The following is a 26,098-nucleotide window of genomic DNA, read 5'->3' as shown; positions in this document are numbered from 1 at the left end:
TTTTAAAGATGATGAAATTGAGGACAAAATAGGTTCAGTGATTTGCTCAAAATCACGAGAATATTAAATGACAGCACTGGGATTTAAACCTAGACCTTCTGATTTCAAGTTCAACACACTTTCAAAAGTAGGTCTCTTCCCACATTCTCCAAACCACATTTGGAGTCAGAAAAAACATTCTTCCCTGTCACACACTGGGAACAGATTAACAACAGCCTAAGGGAATTCTGGGAGAAACACCTTACAGGACTCCTCAGTTTCAGCAGGCCAAGGGGACACAGGAGATGAAACAAGGTCAAAAAGGAAATGAGTGGTTTATACCTTTACCCTTGCTTTACAAAACTGTGCATGGTACTAGAACCATGGTTCTGAAACAACATGGTTTGCATGAGATGACATTACAACACTGTCCCTCACCCTCCCCCCCACTCCAGGACATCTGGGGAATGGCAGCAGTCAATGGATGAGCTAGAGGGAAACTAATCCACACATGGATTCTCATGAAATTCGAGGGTGGGGGTGGGAGGGTGAGATAGCTGAGGTAGCTCAGACTGGAAGCCAGTGAAGAGTTCAGTTGTTGAAAGTACTCTGTCCTGGATATAAAAAAGCATCTGAAAGGGTATTATAATTAGGGAGAGAGACAGGGAAAGGATAGAGTCAAACTGAGTTTAAAATAAAATCCTTACAAGCAATTTAGTCAGTGCTGCTGCCCACCTATACAAGGAAATAAGCCAACAGAAATTTTGCTGCATCCTGCCCAAGTCTTTCCCATTAAAAAGGGACAAATGTCAGCACCACAAAAAATGTTTACATTTTGTCCAACATGAAAAGAACATCACGATATCTCCAATTTAACCGCTATGTGCTAGACCCCAAGGTGGGATTCAATAAGTTCCTTTTAGGGATAATGTACCCAGCCTCCTGCGAGGATCCCAAATCTATGTTCATAGATGAGCACAGAGTAGCTTCCGTCTGATATGTCTGGTAGTAAGCAACATGGACATGTTTCAATATTTGCCACTACCAATTCACCAATTTTGTCTCCAAGGCATAATCCTTTGCCCAGCTGCTCAACAGGCTTACCAACCTAGGGCCAGCAACAGCTGTCCCAGTGAAAAATTCTCCACTTGTAGATGCCCAGTTCCATCTACCCATTTCACACTAGTTCTTGGAACAAGATAAAACTGTACAATTTATAAAAGTCACAGAGGCGGTCCAACAACAAAGGAAAAATGAAGGAAAAAAAGATTCCAGTGATCTGCTGGGAAAAGCCCATTCCTTCATGTCTCAGCAGCCCAGTCATCTCACTCTTATGACTCATTCTCAAGCCAGGGAACAGCAACTAATTTCAGCCTAATGACAGCTTCCTGGGGAAAGAGAAAAACCTTAGCAAGGACTTGATTGGGGGCGGCAGGCAGAAGGAGCCAGCTGGCTTTTAGGTTTGCAAAATAGGCCAAAACCAGGTTCTTCCCAAATCAGTGGCCACTGGCTCTCCCAGGCACTTACCCAACAAATCTTCTTTCTCAGGCATGAGCTCATTGAAGAATTATCAGAGAAGGGAGGTTCTTTTGTCCTTACCACACACCCCCCCATCAACAATGACCCAACCCAACAACTGCTCTTCTAACCCTGAAGCCTTGACAAATCCTGAAGGCCTATCTGGAATTTGTGTCTTAAGTACACCTTAGAAACTTAATGAACAGGAAATCACAGTCAGAGCAACATAAAGAAACCAGAGTTTAAGGAAACCATACAGTGGCACCTTTTCTGTATCTTCCCAGCCTTCCTCTCTACTACAAACTCCCTTTTTGGATGCTTCTCAATTATCCTTGACAATGGCCTAGAGATGAAGCAGAGGATAATAAAGTTGGTGTCCCCAACATTACATCATATCATACAAATTTTGAGCAGCCTATGGACCACAGGCATAGAGATTTAGAGCTGGAAAGAATCACAGAACCATACAGTTGAATCCTTCCCTTTTATAGATGAGAAAAATCAGGCCCAGTCATACAGGTCTCAAGTAGGAGAACCAAGATCCTACAGTGAAGGAACAGAATAGCTTGGGGGAGCAGGGGAGGGAAGAGGGAACCCTACTAACTTCTCATTGCTGCTGATGGAAAAGCACAGTTCATTTATGAAGTCATAGAACTGGAATGAACCTTTGAGATTATCTAGTCCAGCCCTCTCATATTAGAAATTATGAAACTGAGATTCAAAGTTCAAAGTGATTGGTCAAAGGTCAAGCAATTAAAAAGTCTCCCAGTAAAGTCTGGACTAGATTCCAGGTCTACTGATTCCCAAGCTAGCACTCTTCTTTTTGAAAACGAACATATCAGCAGGTCTAAGCAATCCTGTATTCATTTATTTAAGCAAAGGGCTCAGTGAATTTGGGGAAGGATTTTTGTTTGTTTTATTTTTGCCAGATGAGTGATGTGTACATGTAGAGAGCTCCCAGTAAGCAATTTCCCTGTCGCCAGAACCACATAGTCAGTATGTGTCACAGGCTATACTTGACTCCAAGTCTTCCCTCACTCAGAGGCTGGCTCTCTAGCAACCACACCATACTGCCTCTCATCTTCATGAGCTTTTAAAAGGAAGGGAGAAGAATTAACCATTTGCCAAGGCACTATGTTTTAATTTCATGAAAGTGGGTAAACAAGGTCTGGAGAGTTGGTTAGGCCTTTGTGTTGATGCACAATCATAGAATGTTAGAGCTAGGAACCTAAGTAAGTATCCGACCTCTCCCCAAAGTCACTCATATCTTTCTCTCTGTTCTCATTTCTACTCTTGACCCTATCTGAGTCTCACTTTCCTTCTCTGTAAAATGGGTGAGATTAGTACTAGACTCTCTGACTTCCTTCCCAGCCCTAACATTCTTTGAGTTCCCACCCATGACCATTCCACTTCAGAGTAAGAAATCAAGTCAACAAGCACTTATGAAGCCTCTACTATGTTCTGGGCACTGTGGACATTGCTGGAGATACGAAGAAAGGCAAAAAACAGTGCCTGCTTGCAAGGAATTCAGTCTGCTGGGGGGGTATGCAAAAACAAATGCAAACACATTATGTGGAAACAAGAAATACATGGGGTAAACTGGAAATTATCTTAGAGGGAAGATCCTAAGATTAAGAAGAACTGGGAAGGGCTTCTCATAGAAAGTGGAACTTTAATTGAAACTTGAAGGAAGCCAGGGAAGTCAGAAGGTAGCGATTAGGAGGGAGAGCATTTAGGGCATGGGAGACTGGCAGTGAAAAATGCCTGGAATCAGGAGTCTTATGTGAGGAACAGCAAGGATTGTTGTCACTGGATGGAAGAATATAGGTGGTAGGAAAGGCAGAGAGTAAAGTGTAAAAAAACTGGAAAGATAGGAAGGGGTGGTAATAAAGGGCTTTTAAAATCAGAGGATTTTATATTTGATTCAATGGGAGGGTGACATGGTCAACTTGTACATTAGGAAGATCAATTGGCCTACTGAGTGGAAGATGGACTATAGGAGAGGACAGAGTCAGAGAGATCAACCAGCAGGTTATTAAAATAATCCAGGTGTGAAGAGATCATGATATGCACCATAGTAGTGGCAGTGGCAGAGTAGAGAAGGGGTCTATGCTGAGAGATGGTCTTAAGGTAGAAATGACAGGACTTGGCAATAGATTGGCTACTGTGGGGGGGCGGGGTAAGAGAGAGTGAAGAGTTGGAAGATGATGGATGACTGGGAGGATGTTGTTACCCTGCACGAGAATAGGAAAGTTAGGAAGATGGCCACAGGGCTTGACTACCCCAAAGGGTACTTTGGCATATATCCACTACTCTTTTGAGATGGCCTGTACTTTTAGAATCTAGAGCTGGGGTTGCAAACTAAGCCCCCACTTTATTAAAAATAAAGTTTTATCAAACTTATAAATGTAAAAACCATAGTATGCTGACCCCTGGTCTAGAGTAAGGGGACCAGCAATTAGCCCATTCCATTTTACTTACTCTACTGCTAGATTCTGGACCCAGCCCACTCCTTACCATCCCTCTAGAGAAAACCCTTTCCTCCACTTCTCTTCCAAGCTGTGTTTGGTTAGGCGATTTGCTGTACACTTCTGTGCATGTAAGATGTCTGTCAGCAACAACAGAACTGTGGTCAAACTGCCCAGTTGGCCTACATCAGCAGGCTCAAACATGGAAAGCACAAATAAGTTTTAATACCAGCTGTTGCCCTCCACCCTGACTGCGTGGCTGCCTCACCTCCCCGTGATCTTACTCATAGGGAGAGAAAGCACAGAGACACATACACAGAAGCCCCTGTCAGCAGTGCCCAGAGCAGCCTCCCTTGCCAATCTTGACACTAACTCTAGACATGCATTCCAACTTTGAACTGTCATAAATGACCCATCCCTCAGAAGGATCCCTGAAGTAATACCTTCCCTTGGCCTCTGGAACAGATAAATAAGAAGCAGACATTGACAACCAGTAGCCAACAACCAAAGGAAGTGCAACAGTAGTCTGTGCTGCCAGTACTGACTGAATGCTTGAAAAATTCAGAATACCTGAATCTATGACCTTTTCTCACTTCTTTCAAGAGCCCTTAAATTTCCTGCCTTTTTCTGCCAATTTGGGCTCAGTGAAAACTATTTACTCATTCCGCACCCCTCTCCCAAGCATCCAAACATACATGTTCCATCAAATCCCATGATGCTTTCTGAGTAGATTCCCCAAAACTGCCCCAAAACTTTTTGTGCTGTTTTTGGATTATTTCGGATGCCACATATCTCAAGGAGAACACAGTTCCTACACTGTACCACCCCCACCCCCACAAAAAGTGGTTTTTCTACCTAAGGCTGTCCCTATCCCTCCCACTGTAGGCAAAAACCCCTTCCTGCTGGGAAGACACGCAGGCCCTGGTTGGGGCAACAGCAGCCTCATCTCCTGTAATCAGGTTCCCCAAAAAAGAACATAAATACTATTTCACAGAAGAGACTAAGATGACCTTGAAAACAGATCTTGACAAACAGCACAAAGACAAACCACAAAGACAGGCAAACCCAGCGGACCAACCAAACTCACAATTGCAAAACCCCCCTTCCGCCTTTCCCCAGTCTCAGAGTTAACAGTCTCAGCCTTCACTGTCCTCTCAGGACTCAGTGTGGCAGACTGGAAAATGTGCAAGAGAAAAGAGATGGGAGAAGAAGCAGGTCTCAAATGAAATCCAGACGCTGCAAAGAGCTGCGCGCCCCACCTTCCCTCCCCAGCCCCCCTCCCTCTGGAATGACACTGAGTCCAGAAAATCTGGAAGAAAGGAAAAAGCCAAGCAGAAAAAGTTCTTAGAGAAATGAATTAAACTGACCCTCAGCTGTTTTTTTCCTTCAACTTCAGTGCTGTGAGTCAAAGGGACGGGGGAAGGGGAAGGAGTGATGAGTGGGGGGTGCGGAGGGGGGAGTGGATTGCCTACCTGTGATCCGGTCTCTCTCCATTACTACAGGATATATTTAGCAGCAGCAGGAGTATCAAGGCCTTCCCTTTTTTTTGGAGGCGTCCCTTTTCTCACCTCCCACTCCCTCCCTCTTTCTGCCTCCTCCTCTTCCTCCTCCTCCTCCAAAACAGCTCTTTGTCTGGTCTAATTTCTTCAATCTGTTGCAATCATGAATGCACACAAATTACCACATTTCCATGTGCTGATCATATGTTTGTGCTCTAAACTGAAGTAGCATTGTCTCTTTGAAACAGTAGAAAAAAGAAGGAAAGAGAGAGATAAAAAGCAAGGGGAGAAGGGGCCGGACATATGACCTGAAAAAAATCCAGCAGCCCCCAAATAGTCCACCCCACGCAGGACTACTGTAAAGTCCAAGTTTTCCCTGAGATGATCTTAAAGCTACAGCCTGCAGTTTCTGGTGCGCATGCCTTTTTTCTCCACACCTCCCCTCCCTCCCTCCTGCTTTCCCTCCCTCCCCCTACCAGTGGCTTGAGTCTCAAGGCTTCTTTTTAATATCCACCAGGAGATGCTTAAGTTAGCTTCTTGGAAACCAACACACAGAATCAAATTCCTGGTGACTTCCCAGGGCCTTTCATTTTCCTCGTCCCATGTTATTGTGATGTCCTTTGGTTGAAGTGTTTTAAAAGCCTAGTTCCTGCTTCTCTGTTTTCCCCCCCTCTCCTCACAGGCTTTCTGCCTCAGCCAGGTCTGGCATTTCAGTCCCTATGAGAAGTAGCAGGTTGTCTGGCCCCCATTCTCCAGGTAACAGAGGGGGTGACAACACTAATAGTTACACCTGCCTGATAGAATAACATCTAGGGGCAGTCATCTACTCCCTTGGGAATTTCACAGTACCCCACTACCAAGTCCCTATTGCCCTGTGGTGACAAGAGACAGCAGGGAAGTCTCCACCCATCCCAAGAGCCTGAGACTTCCTGGAAGATTCCTACCCAACCAACATGAGTCAGTGTGTCTCCAACTGTCCCTTGGGAAAACATTCAATTTCTTCCAGCTGTTTACCCTCCTCCTCCACACACATACTCAGGCAGTCACAGGGCACACAATGACAGGGTAGGGGGAAACAGAGAAGAAGGTTCAGAGTAATCTCTTCCAATTACCTGGGGTGCTGGGTACTGATCACCTGCCCTGATATCTTGCTGGCACTAGAAATGAAAAACTGATGGTTGTGATTAAATTAAAAGAGGTGAAAAAGCAAGGCTAGGGATGATTAATAGGTTTGTTTCCTAATTTTACTGGAGGAAAATTCCTTCTGTTCTTTAACTGTCACCTCCCCTTGACCATCCAAATCCCCTTTCCTCAGGAAAGTTTCATCCATGTTTTCTTCATTCTACGGGGGACACACTTGTGCCAACTCAACTTAGTTAGGAGTGGGTCAAATGCTACTCCCAGAAGGCTAGAAATGTGTCTCAGACTTAGTGTTTTCATTTTTTTAGATCGTTGATGTGGAGCTGAAAGAGACTTCACAAATCCACTCTCCTCTTTTTACAAATGAGGAAACCAAGACTCAGATGGAATGGCAGAGTCAAAATTTGAACCCAGGTCTGATGACTCCAGATCTAGTGATCTTTCTACAACATCACATTAACTCTCAGATGCTCAGACGTGTCTAGAAATCTCCCAAGAATGAATTATGAAAATACCTCAGTGACTACCAAATTTCCTCTGTAGCAACCTAAAGTCTTCATTCTACTCCTATGGGAACTTTCTAGTCTACTGGCCTCCTGGGTTTTTTTGTGGCTTGTTTTAGGGGAACTGTATAAGTCATTTAGTTATAGACTACTGGCAGTGACTCATTCAGTCAAGCAAGCCTTTACTGACAGGAAACACGGGATAGTAGAACACTGCTGAATTTAAAGTCAGAGGACTTGAGTTCAAATCTAGCCTCAGACATTTACTAGCTGTGTGATCCTGGGCAAGTCACTTAACCTGTTTGCCTCAGTTTTCTCTTCTGTAAAATGGGGACAACATGGGGACACTTACCTCCCAGGAACGTTATAAGGATCAAATGAAACAATAATTGTGTAGTACTTAGCACAGTGCCTTCCACATAGTAAACGCTATATACACATTAACTATCATTACTATTAAATTGAGCTCCATGACCAGTGTGACTTTGGGTAAATTGCTTAGCCTCCCTGGGTCTCAATTTCCTCACCTATGGATGAGAAAACTGAACAAGAGAGCCTCATAAATTTTTCTCAAGCTATAAATCAATAATCCTGTGATTTCTTCTTGCCCAGACAATTAAAATAGCCTCATAACTGGTCTTCCTGCCATCAGATCATATCATTCTTTTACTATAAAAACTTCAATGGCTCCCCATTGCTTGCTCAATAAAATATAAGCTGTTGATTTCAGCAATTAATGTCCTCTACAATCCAGCTCCAACCTATCACCTTGCTTGCATTATCTCATGGTATTGACTTTCATATATCCAACATTTTGGCCTGCTCTCTTTCCTTTCTCAAACTTCCTCTTCCTGGCTTTATGTCTTTGTACACATAGAGCCCCATATCTCATTCTTGCAATAGACTCCCGCCAATAGACATTTAAGTAGCACTTACTATGTGCCAAGCACTATACTGTGCACTTTACAATTATTATCTCTGACCATCATAAAAAAACAGTGGGAGGTAGGTGCTATCATTATCCCTGTTTTACAGATGAGGAAACTGAGGCAGATAGCAGTTAAGTAACTAGCCCAGAGTCATACAGCTAGTGAGGGCCACCTTGCTGCTTTTTAATCCAGATCCCAACTCAGGTGCTACCTCTGCAATGAGGTAGAGCATGTACTTTTGCTCCATGAGCAAAACAGAATTGAAGTAGCTCAAAAGAAACAAGAGATATGCACATTTAGAGAATCCAATCCAAATGTTCACATGGACTATTTGTGCCCAACCTGTAGTAGAACATTCCAAGCTTGTATTGGTCTGATTGGTCACAGTTGGACACACTGTAACTTGACTCTAACATAGTGATGTCCTTTTGGTCCTCTTTGAGAATGGAGGACAGCAATCAACCAACCAAGAGCACATGTAAGCATGCTTGTGCATGCACACACACACATACACACATATATATACATGTTCATTTATGAAAGATCTTTCCCTCTTCAAAATTTTTACAGCACTTTGCCAGACTCATTTTTTGCTTTGCATTGTTATTACTGTATCATATAATCCTTAACCACCCCCCCCACCCCGCCCCAGACTATAAGCTTTTTGAGGTCAAGGACTGAATGCAGTTTTTCATCTTTCCATTAATCCTTAATGCCTAAAGATAAGACTTTTCACATAAGGGAATACATGAAGGACTGGTGATTTCATCAGCATATGAAATCCCCTTGTGAAAACTTCCCCTACTCATAGAGACCACAATTCATCTCTAACTTAGAGCCTTAGAGAATTTGCCCAAAGTCCAGAGTTGAAATGACTTGCTTGTGGTTACAGGGCTACTGAGTGTCAGCAGTAGAGCATTAACCCAAGTATTCCTGACGCTAAACCCAATACTTTATCAGCTTTATCATGTGGTCTTCCACATAGTAGCGCTTAATAAATACTGGGTTGATCATATAAGATTGCATGTTGTCTTGGGGAGGGAGTGGGGAGGGAAGGGGAGAAAATTTTGGAATTTATGGAAGTGATTGTTGAAAACTGAAAACAAATAAATTAACAAATATGGAAAAAAATAAATACTGGGTAGAGTTGAGGTCAATGGATGCAATAACCTTTTTTCAAAAAATATATTTTTGTTAATATCTAATGCTTTTGCATTTCCCTCCATTTGCCACTATATTCCTCCCCCACCCCACTAGAGGGTCATTTCTTATCACAAAGAATTTTTAAAAGAGAAAGAAAAAAAGTTAAACATCTTAACAACCATCTTTTCAAAAAAAGTTGGATTTTTCGTGCAGTGTTTCATATGCATAAGCATCACTTCTGCAAAGAAACAAGAAGATATCCCTTCTCATATTTCTTCTTTGAGGGCAAGCTTGGCCATTATCAATTCGTTTCTAGAGTTTTGTTTTTACTCTTTCCATTTGCATTGTTATAGTCACTGCTTTCTTGGTTCTTACTTCGATTTGAATCCATTCACATAATGCTTACCAGGCTTCTCTGTACTCACAATTTTAATTCCTTACAGGACAGTAATCTCAGAAGTTGTATGTATCGCAACTTTTTAGCCATTCCTCAGCCAATGAGCATCTACATTGCTTCTAGTTCTTTATTCACAAAAAGTGCTCCTAAAAACATTTTGGTATATATGGAGCCTTTCTCTTTGTCATTGATCTCCTTGGAATATGTACTTAACAGTGTAATACCTGGGTCAAAAGGGTATGAACATTTTAATTATTCTCATCATAATTCCAAATTGTTTTCTAGAACAGTTAAACAAATTCACTGATTCATGGACAATGCATTACCGTGTCCATCTTTCTATAGTATCAGCCAACATTGACCACACTCGTCTTTGTTATCTTTGCCAATCTTTCAACAAGTATTTGTCAAGTTTCCAATAGTCTACATCACTGCCTCCCAGTATGAAGAGGAATCAGATTGCTGAAAGAATTCAAGGTCACACTATGTAAGGATTAGCTGAAGGAGCTGGGGATGTTTTAGGTTGGAGAAGGAAAGAACTGCATAATATCTATTATAAATTTTTGAGAGCTACCACGTGGGAGCTTTTTCTGTTTGGCCCCAGAAGGCAGTCTAAGAACATTAAGCAAAAGCTGCACAGATGCAAATTTGGGCTTGATTTCAGGAAAAACTATTGGATCTATTAAAAAATGGCAGTCTCTAGAAGTAGTTGGTAGCCTTTCAATAAAAGTTTTCAAGTAAAGGCTGGGAAACAATTTGTCAGATATGTTGTAATGGGGATTCTTCTACTTCCCCAACTCCTCCTGTATGGAGTGGACTAGATGACTGCTGAAGTTCTTTCAGTTCTAAAATTCTGTGATACTGTGTCCAAGTCTTAATCTGGATACCTGGGGTCACATCTGCTCAGGTACCTGGAGCTGCTCAATCCAGCCATCTTTGCCCGCTATCACATATCAAGATCTCTTTAATAAGAACCTCCTTGGATATTACCACAAGCATTAAAAAAATCTTTACCACCTAATCCAAAATTCTCCTTGGTTGCCATTGGGGAGAGAAGTAGGGTATGTGGAAAGTAGAATCTGAGTCTCTTCTCTGCCCTTCTCTCTCTTTCTCTCTCCTCCTTTCTCCCCATTCTCTCTGTCTCCTTCCCTCCCTCTCTTTCTTGCCCTACCTTTCTCTCTCATCTGTCCTTCTCCTCTCCTTCCCCCCTCCCTTTCCCTACCTTTCCTCCTCTTTTTCTCTTCCTTCTTCCCCGCTATCTCCTCCCTCCCTTGCTTGTCTCTCCCCTCTCTTTTTTCATCATCATCATCAATCTCTGGTACTATATACCTGTGTGACCTTGGGCAAGTCCCTTCCCCTATCTTTGGGCATCAGTTTCCTCATTTGTACAATGAAGGAGTTGAAGTCAATAGCCTCTAAGATCCCTTGTGGCTAAAATGTTTTTTGATTCTTGTTCCCCAATCCCTCTGCCTCAATCCAAAGCCCACCAAAGGACATTTGGGACTTTACAGGTATGTCACAAGATACACGATTAGAAAGAGCTGTTTGATGTGACACGATGATTTGAAAATCTGGATATCAGCACAATTCTGTTGTCATTGCTAAGCTTAATGTAATCACCAAATAATGCTTTAGCTCCTTGGTTGTTTTCTGCATATTTTGGCAAAATGAGAATTTTTCCCCCAGGTTGTCTAAAAATAAGTTCAGGCAAAAGGTAATTTGAAACTAAAAACCCAGCAACAACTGGCTGTCTTCTGTGTGGTAAGTGGAGAACTTAAGAGAAAGATGGGAAGATTTTGAAGGGATAGAAGGGGACTTACAAGATCATCTAGTCCAACTTTTCCCTTTCCATTCAATAGAGAAGGGAAACCAAGGCTCAGAAAGATGAAATACCCTGCCTAAGATGATACTGCTGCTTAATGACAGTCCTGGGATTAGAATCCAGTGCTCTTAACTCTCAGTAGAGTAAGGTTTTTTTTTCCCAAATAAGATCACTGGATTTGAGATCAAGAAGGCCTGAGTTCAAATTCTGCCTTAGGTATTTACTAGTTGTGTGACCTGGGCAATTGTTACCCTCTCTGTTTCCTCAACTGTAAAATGGGGATAATAAGAGCACCCACCTCCCAGGGTTGTTGTAAGGATTAAATCAGATAATATTTATAAAGCACTGGCACATAGTGTTATATAAATGCTAGCCTTCATCATCATCATCATCGTCATCATCATCATCATCATCATCATCATCATCATCATCATCATCATCATCATCATCATTTTGCCTGACTATGTCTGCAAGTCACTTTCTGGCTACTATTTCCAAACCCTGTTGCACTCCCAAAAGCCTAGCCTAGGTGATGTATCATCCTCATCTCTCCCTCTCAGAATCCATATCTTCCTTTAAGGTTGAGTTCAGGTATCAACTCCTATGTGAAACCCTCCCTGATTTGTGAAGCTGTTAGTACCCTTTTCTTTCTTATATGTGATGGACATCCACTCTCTCCTCTCCCTCCCCCTCTGCTTTCCTCAACTCCCACCTCTGACCCAGTAAAATGTAACCTCCTTATGGGCAGAGACTTTCTTTTGCTTTTTTTGCTGTCTCTCTATCCCCAGCACATGTTGTGATGCCTTACACAGAATAGGCACCGAATAAATATAGGTTGTATAGCTAGCATTTCTACAGTGCTTTAAGGTTTGCAAAGCACTTTACAAATAGTGTCTTACTTGATGGAGGAATTTATAACCAAACAAGAGATAGAGAACATTATGAAGTGCAAAATGGATAATGTTGATTACATTAAATGAAAAGGTTTTGCATAAACAAAGCCAATGCAACCAAGATTAGGAGGGAAGCAGAAAATTGGGAATTTTTACAACTAGTGTCTCTGATAAAGGCTTCATTTCTAAAATATAAAGAAAACTGAGCCAAATTTATAAGAACATAAGTCATTACCCAACTGATAAATGGTCAAAGGATATGAATTGGCAGTTTTCAGAGGAAGAAATGAAAACTATCTGTATACGATCATATGAAAATATCCTCCTTATAAATCACTACTGACTAGAGAAATGCAAATCAAAACAACTCTTAGGTACCACATAACATCTATCAGATTGGCCAACATGACAAAACAAGAAAATGATAAATGCTGGAGATGTGGGAAAATTGAAACACTAATGCATTGCTGGTAGAGTTGTGAACTGATCCAACCATTTTGGAGAGCAATTTGGAACTATGCCCAAAGGGCTATAGAAATGTGCATACTCTTTGACCCAGCAATACCACTTCTAGGTCTATATCCCAAAGAGATCATAAAAATGAGAAAAGGACCCACATATACAAAAATATTTATAGCAGCCTTTTTTGTGGTAGCCAAGAACTGAAAATCCCCATCCTCTGGGGAATAGCTGAACAAATTATGGTATATGAATGCTTTAAGGACCCTGTGACACATAGTGGATGTAATGACATCCATTAAAAACACAAGCATAGTAAAAATAAATAAATAAAATACAGGCACACTTCATTTTATAGCACTTTGATTTATTGTAGTTGGCAGATACTACATTTTTATTTTAACAAATTGTCAAGTTAGGGGCAACCCTGTGTCAAGCAGGTCTATCAGCACCATTTTTCCAGCAACATGTATATCTCTGGCACATTTCGGTAATTCTCTCAATATTTCAGACTTGTTCATTATTATCATATTTGTCATGATGATCTGTGATCAACAGTCTTTGATGTTATTGTTGAAATTGTTTTGGGCCCATATAAAACTGCAAACTTAGTCAACAAATGTTCTGTGTGTTTGACAGCTCCACTCACCAGCCTTTCCCCTCATCTCTCTCTCTCTCCTCAGAGCTGCTTATTCCCTGACACACAACAATAATATCACATGAAGTTCATTGATAGAGCAGTAGCAGGTTTGAGAGGACTGAACAATCTCCAATTGTGAAAAGTTCTGCTGTGGGTAAAATGCTATCAAACAGCATTGCATGCTTACAGGGAACTCTTTCTTGTCAACTGGGGAGGCAAACTTCATTGTTGTCTTATTTTAAGAAATTGCCACAGCCACCCAACCTTCAGCAACCACCACCCTGATTTCCAGGCATTGAGTTAGGCATGTTATAAATACTATCTTATTTGATCCTTACAACAACCTTGGGAGGTAAGGGCCATTATTATTCCCATTTTACAGTTGAAGAAACTAAAGCAGACAGAGGTCAAGTGACTTGCCTAGGGTCATAAGGCTAGTTATATATCTGAGGCTGGGTTTGAAGTTAGGTCTTCCTGACTTCAGGTCCAGCCCTCCACCCACTGTGCCACCCAGTTGCCTAATTGGCTAGAACATAAAATATGTGAAATAGCATGAGAAGCCTGGTAAAGCAGGCTAGAGTCAGACTACCAAGTATTTTGTGGAGGAGTTATTAAGCTTCAGATGAGGAATAACTCTATTAATCTCTCCCTGAACTCCAGTTCAAATTTAACATGTCCACAATGGAATTCATTTCCTCCTCCTCTACTCACCACTCTTCCAAACTGTCCCATTTCTGTCGAGAGCATCACCAGCTTTATAGTCACCCATGTTGGTGACCTCAGAATCCTTCTCAGTTCTTTACATTTCCTCATCCAATATCTAATATCCAATCTGCTGCCATGCTTTGTCAATTCTTATTCCACATCTTTCACATCTGGACCCCTACCCCTTATTCTCTACTTATTTCTCTTATTCATGTCTCCATTTCATGTCCTAAAGACTATCCCAATGGGTCTTCCTGTTTCAAATCTCTTCCCTCTTTAATCTATGCTTTTTCTAGCTGTCATGATAGTTTTCTAAAATACATTTTTCCATATCACTCCCCTGCTTGGGAAGTTTCTGTGGTAATGATGAGCAGGCAGATTTCAGAAAAACCTAGAAAGACTTACATGCACTGATGCAAAGTGAAGTGAGAAGAACCAGGAGAACATTATACGCAGTCTCAGCAACATAGTACGATGATCAACTATGACTGACTTAGCTCTTCTCAGCAATACAATGGTACAAATTCAAAAGACTCATGATGGAAAACCTTATCCACATCCAACTGATAGAGTCTGAATACAGATTGAAGCATACTATTTCCACTTTATTTTTTTCTTTTGTTCTGTTTCTTCTTTCACAATGTGACTAATGTGGAAATATTGTTTACATGATCGCAAATATATAATCTATATCAAATTGCTTACCCTTTTAGGTGAGGGGATAGAGGGAGGGAGGTAGAAAATTTGGAACTCAAAATTTTATATAAAAAAAGAATCTTAAAAACTGTCTTTAGATGTAATTGGAAAAAATAAATTACTATTTAAAAGAAAATAATGCTTGATGCCTGGTTGCTTAGATATGGCATGCAATTTGGAATACCAAAAAAAAGAAAGTTTCTGTGGTTCCCTACTGCCTCCAGAACATAATACAAACCCCTTGGGTTGGCACAGCTCCTTCAGGTTGGCTCAAGCTGAACTTTACAGACTTATTTATTATCAGGTCTCTTAATATGTCCCTTCACAAACTCTACACTTCCACCCATATGGCTTCCTTCTTCTTCCTCAAACTTAGCATTTCATTACCTTCCTCCATGTTCCTATATCTGGAATGCTCTCCCACATTCTCTTTTTTCTTCTTAGAATAACTATATCCTCCTAACTAGACCTAGCCTTAAAAGTCCAATTTAGATATCACCTCTCATTGGAAAGTTTTTCAGATCCTCCAAGTTGTTAGTGAACACTGCCTCCTCAAATGATTGTGTATCTATTTATCAGGACACATGTTGTATCTCCCCTCAACCCCCATCCCATCCCCTCCGCTGCAATAGACAGCAAGCTCCTTGTAGGTAAAGATTAGTTTATTTTGTTTTTGTGTCCCCAATGCTTTGTATGCAGTAGTCACTTAAAAAATTGAATTGAAGGTTCACATAGGTGAAACTGAAGGACTGAAACAAAATCTATCATGCTTCAATTGAACTCAGAAAAGGAGAGGTAGAGATCATGATCTAGGATAAATCCACAGAAAATACAGAAAAAGTAAAAAGAGATGAGCAGGGAACTTGTTATTCAAAAAGGCACCATGGATAATGAATCAATACGAACAATACATATAGTATATACATACACATAGATACATGTATACACACATGCATATATATATGTTTTGCATATATGTATATGTGTATGTGTGTGTACATGTTGTGTGCATATATGTTTATACAATAACACAGCATCCAAACACTAAAAGGAAAAGTTAACTGAATTGTACCTCCAGAATGCACTGAGACTGCTCCCTCTTAGTCTGGGCTTAGAGAAGCAGCCCAAGGTTTGGGGAAGGCTTAGGAAGGGAATGTTGGACCACCCAGAATGCCCTGAAGTAGGAAGGGAGGGGAGGGGAGAGGCATGGATAGATTCTAAACCTTCTGCAATCTATCTTCCCTCCCCATCATTCCATTGAAACTCCTAATTGCTAAATCTAATGACCTTTTCTCAGTCTTCATACTTCTTTTATTGTTTTATTTTATTTTTTCTCCTTAATAGCAATTTATTTTTTCCAATTACCTGTAAAGATAATTTCCAACATTCATTTTTATAAGATTTTGAGTTCCAATTTTTTTCTTCCTCTCTCCCTCCCCTACCTCCTCCCTATGACAGCAAGCAGTCTGATATACACTATACATGCACAAACATATTAAACATATTTCTACATGAGTCATGTGAAAAGACCTCATACTTCTTGATCTCTCTGTAACCTTTGAAACCGTTGATCACCCTCTCTTCTAGACAGTCATCTTTATGTTTTTTATGAGGCTACTCTCTCCTCATTCTCCTTTGATTGCTTCACTGGATATTCATCCAGCTAATATTAATAATGCGTGTCCCCAGGGCTCTGTTCTTGACCCTCTTCTCTTTCCCTTCTTATACTCTCTTGCTATACTAATCTAATTCATTATCCCCCCACCCCACTCACCCACACACATACCATCCCCTCTTCCAAATTTCCCTATTTCTCTCAAGGGTATTCCCAGCTACTCAGACTTGAACCCTCAGTGTAATCCTGCTCTCCTCACTCCTACCCATCTATCATATCCAATCCACTGCCAAATTTTGTCATTTCTACCTTCATAATATCTCTCCCTTTTTCTCCATTCACATAGTTACCACCTTTTTCCAGGCCATCCCATCTTTCCTGGACTATTTTAATAGACTTCTAATTGTTCTCCCTGTCTTAGGTTTCTCTCCATTCCAATCTCTCCACTGAGCAGCCAAAGTGATTTCCTAACATGCAGGTCTATGTCAACCCCCACCTTATGGTCAACAACTTCAGGAATTTCCAGTTACTTCCAGGATCAAATAGAAAATTCCAATTGTTCCATTTCAAGCTTCTTCCCTTTCTTCTTAGTCGTCTTACACTTTACTCCTCTCCACACACTCTATGATCCAATTCCATTGGTCTGGTTGCTGTTCCTCCAACATAACACTCCGAGTCCCATCTCCAAGCCTTTGCATGGCTTTTTCCCATGCCTGGAATGTTCTCCCTACTGACCTCTGCCTCTTGGAATCACTGGCTTCCTTCAAGACTCAGCTCACATCCGACCTTCCAGATCCTCCCACTGCTGGTCCTTTCCCTCTAAGTTTCCTTCCACATATACTTGATTTTTCTGGACAGAGTTAATTGCATATTGACCCTGTCTCTGATATTTGAGCTCCCTGACAATAAAGACCATTTTTTTTGTTGTTGGGTTATTTTTCCTTTTCTTTCTGTCTCCAGAGATTAGCACAGTACCTGGCAAATAGTTGGTTTTTAATAATTGCTGGTTGACTGGCTATTTTAAATCATTTTTCTTTACACAGCTTTCAAAGAAAAATTCTGCTGTATAGGGAAGCCAAGGAGAAGAAAAAAACACTTGAAATCACCTTGAAAATCATTAGGCAATATGAACAAGAACAAAATAAACCCGAAACTTTTATTATCTCCATTTAGCCTGTGCTACTTTAAAATCTTTCTCTCATGCATCTGAGATTTGGAATTGGCAAATCTGAGGTTCTTAAGCATTTTCTATTAAAGAAGTCCTAAAGCCTCTGAAAATTAAGCATTTTTTTCTTTCTTTTTCCATATTACCATCCATCACATGAAAATGAGCTTAGTCAAGGAGCCAGAATCATTTATAGACCAGTCTCTTGACTCCCACAGTTAGCAAAAGATAATTGTCTTGGCCATGTGCTCCTTCATCATCCCCCCTCTAAGGACAGATTTAGAATTGCAGAAATCCATCCCCTGTGCTCCATGACCAAAGGAGAATTAGGGAATTTTCATAAGCACACAGACAATGAGTAGTCTGATGCTACTTATTCTTGACCAAGGCACTCTGCTTGCTTCTGCTCCACAACAGTTTGCCACTCTTAGCTCTGTTCCAGAGTTTCTTATGAAAAGATAATCTTTTCTCAGGGCAGTTCTCACATAGATTCACTACTCAGATATTCTGCATTTCAAAAGAAAAAAAAAGTGTCACTCACATTCACCTGCTTAACTACCTGTTCCACCATCAAACAAGAGAAAGCGTTAGACTGGCCTACTACCTGAGCCACAGAAACAATCTCAGTCCCTACCAGCTAACTCTCCGTGGCAAGGTGAGGGATGAGAGGTAGAGAAAAGATTATTCTTCAGTGATGAATTAGCCAAGCTTTTTGCTGTTTCTTCTCCAACTTCCTGCCTGCTCACATGCAGGGAGGCCACTGTGTAAAAGGTAGTACACAGTAAAAGGTTACATGTGCAGCACACTCCTTCAAAACTTGGGGAAAGGTTGAAAAGCAAAGAGATTGCAGCTATGGGCTAAAATAGAGTCAGAGCCTTAAAGCTGAAAGTGAATCTAAAAAAAATCGAATCTTTTTGCTCAGAAAACTTAAGAATCACAGAATTTTAGACTTGTAAGAAACCTCTTCCAGTTAATTCAACCTGTACACTGAATGAAATCCATTATGATATATGAAACAAGTGATTGAACAGTTTTTGCTTGAAGATTTCAAAGGAAGGGGAAATGACCACCTCCAGAGGTAGCCCATTCCACTCTAGGATATTTCCAGTTATTAGAAGCTGTAGCTAGGTCATGAAGTGGATAGAGAAGTGGGCCTGGAGCCTGGAAGGCTCTTTCTCAGTAGGTCAAATCCAGCCTCAGACACTTACTAGCTGTGTGACTCTGAGCAAGTCACTTAACACTGCTTGCCTCAGTTTCCTCATCTGTAAAACAAGCTGGAGAAGAAAAGGGCAAACTACTCCAATATCTTTGCCAAGAAAACCCCAAATGGGGTCACAAAAAGTCAGACAAAACTGAAAAACGATTCAACAAAAACTATCACAAAGCTTTCTCACACGTTAAACCTAAATTTTCCTCATTGAAACTTCCACCTGAAGTTCCTGTTTTTATCCTTTAAAGCCAAAAAAAAACAACACAAAACAAAACCCAAGTTTAACCCTTCCTCCATATAACAGTACTTTGAATACTTGAAGGGAGCTAGTATACTCTTTCACTAAAGTCTCAAGGCTAAAAAGTCCCATTTCCTCATATGACATGAATTCAAGGCTCTTCACTGCCTAGGACACTCTCCAGCTTATCCGTGTCCTCCTTAAATCATTGGTACCCGGAACTGAACACAACATTCCAGATAAAATCTAAAAAGGCCAGGAGTGTAGGGCCATTAACGGTGGAATTTGGTCATGTCTAGATTGCTTTTCACTATTATTTTGGGTTTATTCCATATAGAAGTAGAAAAACTCCCAAAACAAACAAGACAAACCAGCATGCACACACAAGCACACCCAACATCAGCCCTCCAGAGATGCAGCAGGATGATCACCTCCCTGTTCCTGGAAGCTATGTTTTTCTTCAGGCAACCCAAGATTCTAGTAGTATTTTTGGCTGCCACATCACTTTGCTGACTCATATTGAGTTTAAAGTTGACTAAAACCTCTTAAGCTCACCTTAGGTCACAAAGGTAGTAAGTGGTAGAAGTAGGAATCAGATCCAGGTTCTCTTACTCCCAATTCAACATACTTGTCTCTAATTCCTGTTTCCAATGATCCATCAATTTCAGATTTACATAGCCCCTCTATCCCTCTTTAACAAAGACAACAAAGAATTGGTTGTATCCAGCTAGTAGTTTCAGTGTGTATTCAGGTGGACTTCTAAAACTGCTTTACCAGCTTGGTCTCAAACTCAAATACTGACTTATTCCTCTGTTGAATTAAAGAAGAGGTAACAAAAAATAGCTGCATCCTTATCCTACCACTCCAAAGCTTACCTTCTCCTGGAGCTCTCCCCCATCCCTAATCTTCTGCAATCTCCTCCATACTCTCATGGCAGTCACTTCTGTGGTACCTGTCCAATGGTCCTCTGGAAATACCCCAGTGCTGACTGATAATTTAGGAGCTGCCTGCAGCCCTCCTCAGTGTGAGTGCACAAGATCCCAGCCTTTGCAGGCTAATTACATTCCACACTTGAATCCTCTCTCAGCTTTTTATTTTTCCCTCAAGGTTGCTATGTTCTTAAATAAATACATTTTGCCTAATATCTGAACTTGTGGCCTGATATTGAGCATGGTTGTATGAGCGTGCTGGATTATCTTGTTTGTTTTGGGAGTTTTTCTACTTCTGTATGGAATGAAAACAAAATAATAGTGAAAAACACCCCAGATATGACCAGATTCTGTTCCTGATGACCCTGCATTCCTGGCTACTCATCCTGGTTCCACTCCAAATGAGAATCACTGTCTCACAAAGTATTTCTAGGAGCAGACAATAATCACTACTACTGCTGGTTTTGAGCTCAAAGTCACCTCTCTGTTACTCAGGGACACACCAAAGCTAGGCTCATATAAGCACATGGTAGGAAGTAAGACTGGGAGTTAAGAATTATAGAATTCAGAGTTGGAAGGGACCTCATCTAGTCTAATCATGTCTAAAAAGAATAATCATTATAATAAACCCAAGTGGTCAGGTGGTCATTCATACTTTGCTTGAAGAACTCAAATAAATAGCAACTTACCACCCCTGGAGGTAGCCCATTGCACTTTTGGACAGCTCTAATTATTAAGACTTTTTTGTTGGTTTTTTTTCCTAAAATGAAGCCAAAATTTGCCTTTCACCTTCTATCCATTGCACCTGATTCTTCTCCAGGGCCCAACAGAAAACAAAGATTAACAATAACAACTGATCCTTCTTCCATTTAATGCTTAAGATTGCTTTAACATACTCCCAGATTCTTCCCCAGCCTGAACAGTTCCCTCAACCCATCCTTCTATGACATGGACTCAAAATCCTTTGGTATTCTGATTACCCTCCCCTGGGTGCCCTCCAGTGTTTATCAATGCCCTTCTAAAACAGTGGCACCCAGAGCTAAACACTATTCCACATGGGATCTGATGGTATCGTGTAACCTACTTATTCCTGGAAGTCAAATACTAAAGTTGAAGCTTAAATACTTTGACTCCTTAATGAGAAGACAGGACTCAACTGGAAAAGACCTTGATGTCAGATAAGATTAGAGGCAAAAGGAAAAGATGGATAGATAGTAGCATGGAAACAATGAACATAAAGTTGGATAGACTCCTAGAGATAGTGAAGGATGGAAGGGCCTGGTGTGCTATGGTCCATGGAGCCACAAAGAGTTGGACGTGACTAAATGCTGAAAGTCAACAAAAGAAGCCTTTCTTAACACAGTCCAACTACCAGATGACCTCTTTGGGTTTCCATATCACGCTGCCAACTTTCATTAAACCTGCAGTCCACTTACATCACGAGTGCTTTTTCAGACAAATGTTTTTCTCACCATCCCTCCCCACCCCTTGCCCGATCCTGTGGTTGTGAAGTTAATTTATTGAAGCAGAGGGCAAGACTTCACATTTATTCCTACTAAACTTCATCATATTAGATTTAGCCCAGTGCACTATCTAGCCTGTCAAGATCTTTTTGGATCCTGTGTATGTTAGCAATAGCTCCCAGCTTTGGTATTTGCATATTTGATGAGCATGTCATCTATGTGATCATCCAAATAACTGATAAAAGTGTTAGCTAGCCAAGTACAGATTCTTGGGGTATTTAACTGGAGACAAGTTGACATTGAGACATTAATGACTATTCTTTTGAATTGGACCATTCAGTCAATTCCAAATCTATCTAAACTGTACTATTTATGTATAACATATTTCTCCCATCTTTCCCACAAAAAGAATAAGAGATACTTGATTTAAAAAAACTTGGCTAAAACCAGAATTTTCCTATTCTATTAGTTTGGTAACCCCATCAAAAAAGAAATAAAGTCAATTTGGCTTGACCTGTCTTTGAGGAAACTTTGCTCTCTCTGTAGTGACTCTCTCCTGGGATCTGGTCCCAACTCCACCACTAATTCATCATGTCACTTCAGAAAAGAGTTTCTAAACCCCAGTTTCCTCATCCATAAAATGAGGGTTACATCCAGATGATTTCTAAGGTTCCTTCCAATAATATTTGATAGTTCAGTAGCACTTTAAAGTTTCCAAAGCAGTATAAACAAATTTCATTTGAGCTTCACAAAAATCTTGAGTATTTAATTACTTTCCTCTGCCATATGATCTCTATTTACCAGAGTTCTCCTTCCCCCTGCCATAGGAGTTAGTTTAGGGATAATTAGGTGGTACAGTGACAGAGTACTGGCCCAAGTCAAGAGGATCTGAGTTCAAATCCAGCCTCAGATACCTACTCACGGTGTGACCCAGGACAAGTCACTTAGCCTCAGTTGCCTCCAAAAGAGATGGTGGAAAAAAAGCACATGGGTTGGGCTAGTTTTTGTTTTTTTACTTAAAAGCAACAAAAATGTTCCTAGAATTTGATTGATCCAGTCAGCTTTGGCTCAAGTGGGTAGCCAGGTAGAGCCAGGGTATTGTGAATCATGTCTTCTCTGACTCAAACCTCAATATATCCAGGCTTACAAATAACTTGAAACAAAAGTGGGAAATTCAGGCAGCTATTTCTCTGCTCGGGAAGCCAAAGCAAAGGATTCAAGGGAAGGAGAAGCGCTACCCAAGACATGGGTAGGAAGGTAAATATGGCTGAGCAAGGAAGAAAGGATTCTGCTTTCAAAAGAATGATGATTTTCTGCTGTCTTATAGCGAGTAAAGTCCCACACCCACAAACTCAGAAGAAAGAAGTCAAGAGGATTTATAGAGTCTTAAGTTTGAGAAATGTGGTCAGTTACCAAGAAAACACCACCTTTAGTATAAAATTAAAGGCCTCTAACTTCACTAACTACATCACTCAATTCAAATCAACACCCATTCATTAAGTGACTATGAAGTAAATGGCTATGAAGACTTGAGGTGCTAGGTGCTTGGAATAAGAAGATAAAAAAGAAGCAATTCCTGCCTTTATTCCAGGGCGAGGTAAAACATAGGCACAAGTAAGTAAATATAAAGTATATAGAGAGTAACGTTTTAAAAGACATTTTTAATCTTTTTAAAAATTCACTTTCATTTCCAAATATATTGTCCCTCAACCCCTCCCCAGAGAGACAGAATTTTTATAAAGGGGAAGGGGCAAAGCAATTCAGCAAAACTAACCAGATCATCAACCAAGACAGAATATTTGCAATGTTCCACGCCCATAGTCTACTGTCTCTGCAAGGAAAAGAAGGAGGTTCATTTTTCTTTTTTTTTTTTTGGCTCTTCTTCCAGGCCAAGCTTGATCATCCTAACTACGAGCTTTGAATTGGGGGTTTTGGTTTTGTCCTTGTTCTTTCCATTTATACTGTCATAATCATTGTATAAAATAATCTCAAAAGAAAGAGAGTGCTAATACCTGGGGGGGAGGGGTAAGGAAAGGCCTTGTGTAGATTATAGCTAAGCTATACCTTTACAGGGAAACCAGAGACTCAACAAGGTAGAAGTAAGGAGAGGGGATGATTGCCAGACTAGGGGGCTGTCACCCTTGCAAAGGGACAGAGGTGGAAGCTGGGATGTCATGTACTAAATTATCATAATCCACCAGGAGTATTGTTGTGTATCAATTTTTAGATTTTTCAGTTCTGAAAGCCTTTAATATATTGATCTTTGCATCATGACATTTAACAAACTGTAGCAAATCTCTAAGGAGATTTTGTAGCCCTGTTAGAGTATACAGGCTCTTGTAAACTCTCATTTGCCTCATAAGAACTATATGAAAGGTGAATTTGTTGCCTTTGGGATTCCTGCTAAAGTAGGAATTAGATTAATTGAGATTCACTGAGATTCTGTGATTTTAGGGGGGAAACTGGGAAGATTTCTCAGTCTGCTGGAGGGGCACCCAGAGAGCCCACACAGAAACCAAAGAGGATTTCATGCTGTCAGCAAGTAGTCCCCACGGTGAAACCCAGATCGCTGGGTTAGAGCTTCATACTTTGGGAAATTATGCCTTAGGCTTCCAAGACAAGCTACGGCCAGTTTGCCACAAAATGCTGACAGTGCAGAACTGGGACCATTGACAGGGCAACATCTCAGGGGGAAGCAGCTAGGACATTTCATGCTTTCATTTATAAGGCTTTCTAAAGCAGTTATCACCCAACAGCAGCAGAACACAGACTTTTCCCTCTGAGACAGAATGGACAAGTCACACCAATCCTGAGAGGAGCTGCTTGTCCTATGCTCCAGACCCTCAGTCAGGCAAAGAAAGATAAGGGAGGGAAGAACATGAGGCCTGTTATTAGTGCCTCACCTCCAACATGAAGGGGCTGTCTAGATATACTGTCTGCAGGACCCAGGCCAGCCCACAGAAAGAGTATGCTAAGTTTCTTATCCTACAAAGGTTCTTAACCCTTTATGTGTATATAAAGCATATGTGGCAGTTTGATGAAGCTTCAGAATGCATAAAATAAAACACATAGGATTTACAAAGGAAATCAATTATATTGAAATAAAGATGTCATTTCTTTTCCCTTTTCAAATCTATCCCAGAAATCTATCCATAGCATCTGTGGATTAAGAACTCCTACACTAAAGAAAATTACTACTTTAAAATCATCAAAAAGTCAAGGCCACAGTCCTGGTTTTGTTCCTACCCTTGATCTAGAGGATCCTGGGTCAAACTAACCTTTCGGTGTCTCAGTTTTATTAACTAAAAAATGGACATAAGATTGTCTTACAAACTTCCATGTCTCTACAACCACTTGCGAGTTTAAGTTAAACAATGCCAATGGAAGCATTTGGTGCTCATTGGATGAAGTGTACTAGAGAAGATCTACAGGAGTATTACTATAACTTTCATAAGGTGAAGATCAGACATTTGGCATTCTCAGGTGAATGGGAAATACATCAAATGGGGAATCAAGTAAAAAACTACTTGAAATAGTAAACAACTTTGGCAAAGTTGCAGGTTACAAAATAAACCCTCACATATCGTCTGCATTTCTATATATTACTAACAAAGCCCAACAGCAAGAGATAGAAAGTGAAATCCCATTTAAAGCTATGGTAGACAATATAAAATATCTGGGGTCTACCTGCCAAAATAAACCCAGGGACTATATAAACACAATTACAAAACACTTTTCCCACAAATAAAGTCAGATCTAAATGAGTGGAAAAACATCAGTTGTTCATGGGTAGCCTGAGCTAATATAATAAAAATGATAATTCTGCCTAAATTAATTTACTTATTCAGTGCCATATCAATCAAACTACCAGATAATTACTTTCTAGAGCTAGAAAGAATAATAACAAAATTCACCTGGAAGAACAAAAGGTCCAGAATATCAAAGGAACTAATGAAAAGAAATGCTAGGGAAGGTGACCTAGCCCTACCATACCTCAAATTGTATTGTAACGCAGCAATCATCAAAACCACTTGGTACTGGCTAAGAAATAGAGGAATAGACCAGTTAGGTACTCAAGACACAGCAGTCAATGAATATAGCAATCTACTGTTTGATAAACCCAAGGACCATAGCTTCTGGGATAAGAATTCACTGACAAAAATTTTCTGGGAAAACTGAATAACACTGTGGCGGAAACTGGGCATAGACCAATGTCTGACACCATACACAAGAATAAAGTCCAAATGGATGCATGATCTAGGTATAAAGACTGATATTATACATAATTAGGGGAGCAAGGAAAGTATATTTGTCAGATTTATGAAGAATGGAGAAATTTTTGATCAAACAAGAGATAGAAAACATTATGAAATATAAAATGGATAATTCTGATTACATTAAATTGAAAAGTTTTTGCACAAACAAACCCAAAGCAACCAAGATTAGGAGGGAAGCAGAAAACTGGGAAAGAATTTTTGCAACTAGTATCTGTGATAAAAGGCCTCATTTCTAAAAATGTGTAGAGAACTGAGTCAAATGTACAAGAATACAAGTCATTCCCTAGTTGACAAATGATCAAAGGATACAAACAGGCAGTTTTCAGAAGAAGAAATTAAAGCTATCTATAGTCATAAGAAAAAATGCTCTAAATCACTATTGATTAGAGAGATGCAAATCAAAACAACCA

At 40.4% G+C, this 26,098-nt stretch overlaps 1 protein-coding gene across 3 annotated transcripts in view; it reads right to left on the bottom strand.

Moving 5' to 3' along the window:
• Window positions 1-26,098, bottom strand: part of SEPTIN9 (septin 9) — a 335,206-nt gene that overhangs the window by 268,318 nt on the left and 40,790 nt on the right. Inside the window, exon 1 of one of the 3 annotated variants that reach the window (XM_072645132.1) lies at window positions 19,895-20,020. The exons of 1 other annotated variant lie outside the window; for it this stretch is intronic. Coding sequence is in view for 1 of the 2 variants with exons in the window: in XM_072645131.1 (XP_072501232.1) it covers window positions 5,438-5,459 (22 nt within the window). In the remaining variant the exon portion in view is untranslated. Of the gene's footprint in view, window positions 1-5,437; window positions 5,834-19,894; window positions 20,021-26,098 lie in introns of those variants that run through there. One more of the 3 variants, XM_072645131.1, reaches the window with a different exon arrangement.

Source organism: Notamacropus eugenii, chromosome 2, assembly GCF_028372415.1.
Source record: "Notamacropus eugenii isolate mMacEug1 chromosome 2, mMacEug1.pri_v2, whole genome shotgun sequence".
Taxonomy (NCBI): Eukaryota; Metazoa; Chordata; class Mammalia; order Diprotodontia; family Macropodidae; genus Notamacropus; species Notamacropus eugenii.
Note: the sequence above shows the minus strand (reverse complement) of the source record. Positions and strands in the feature narration are given on the sequence as shown.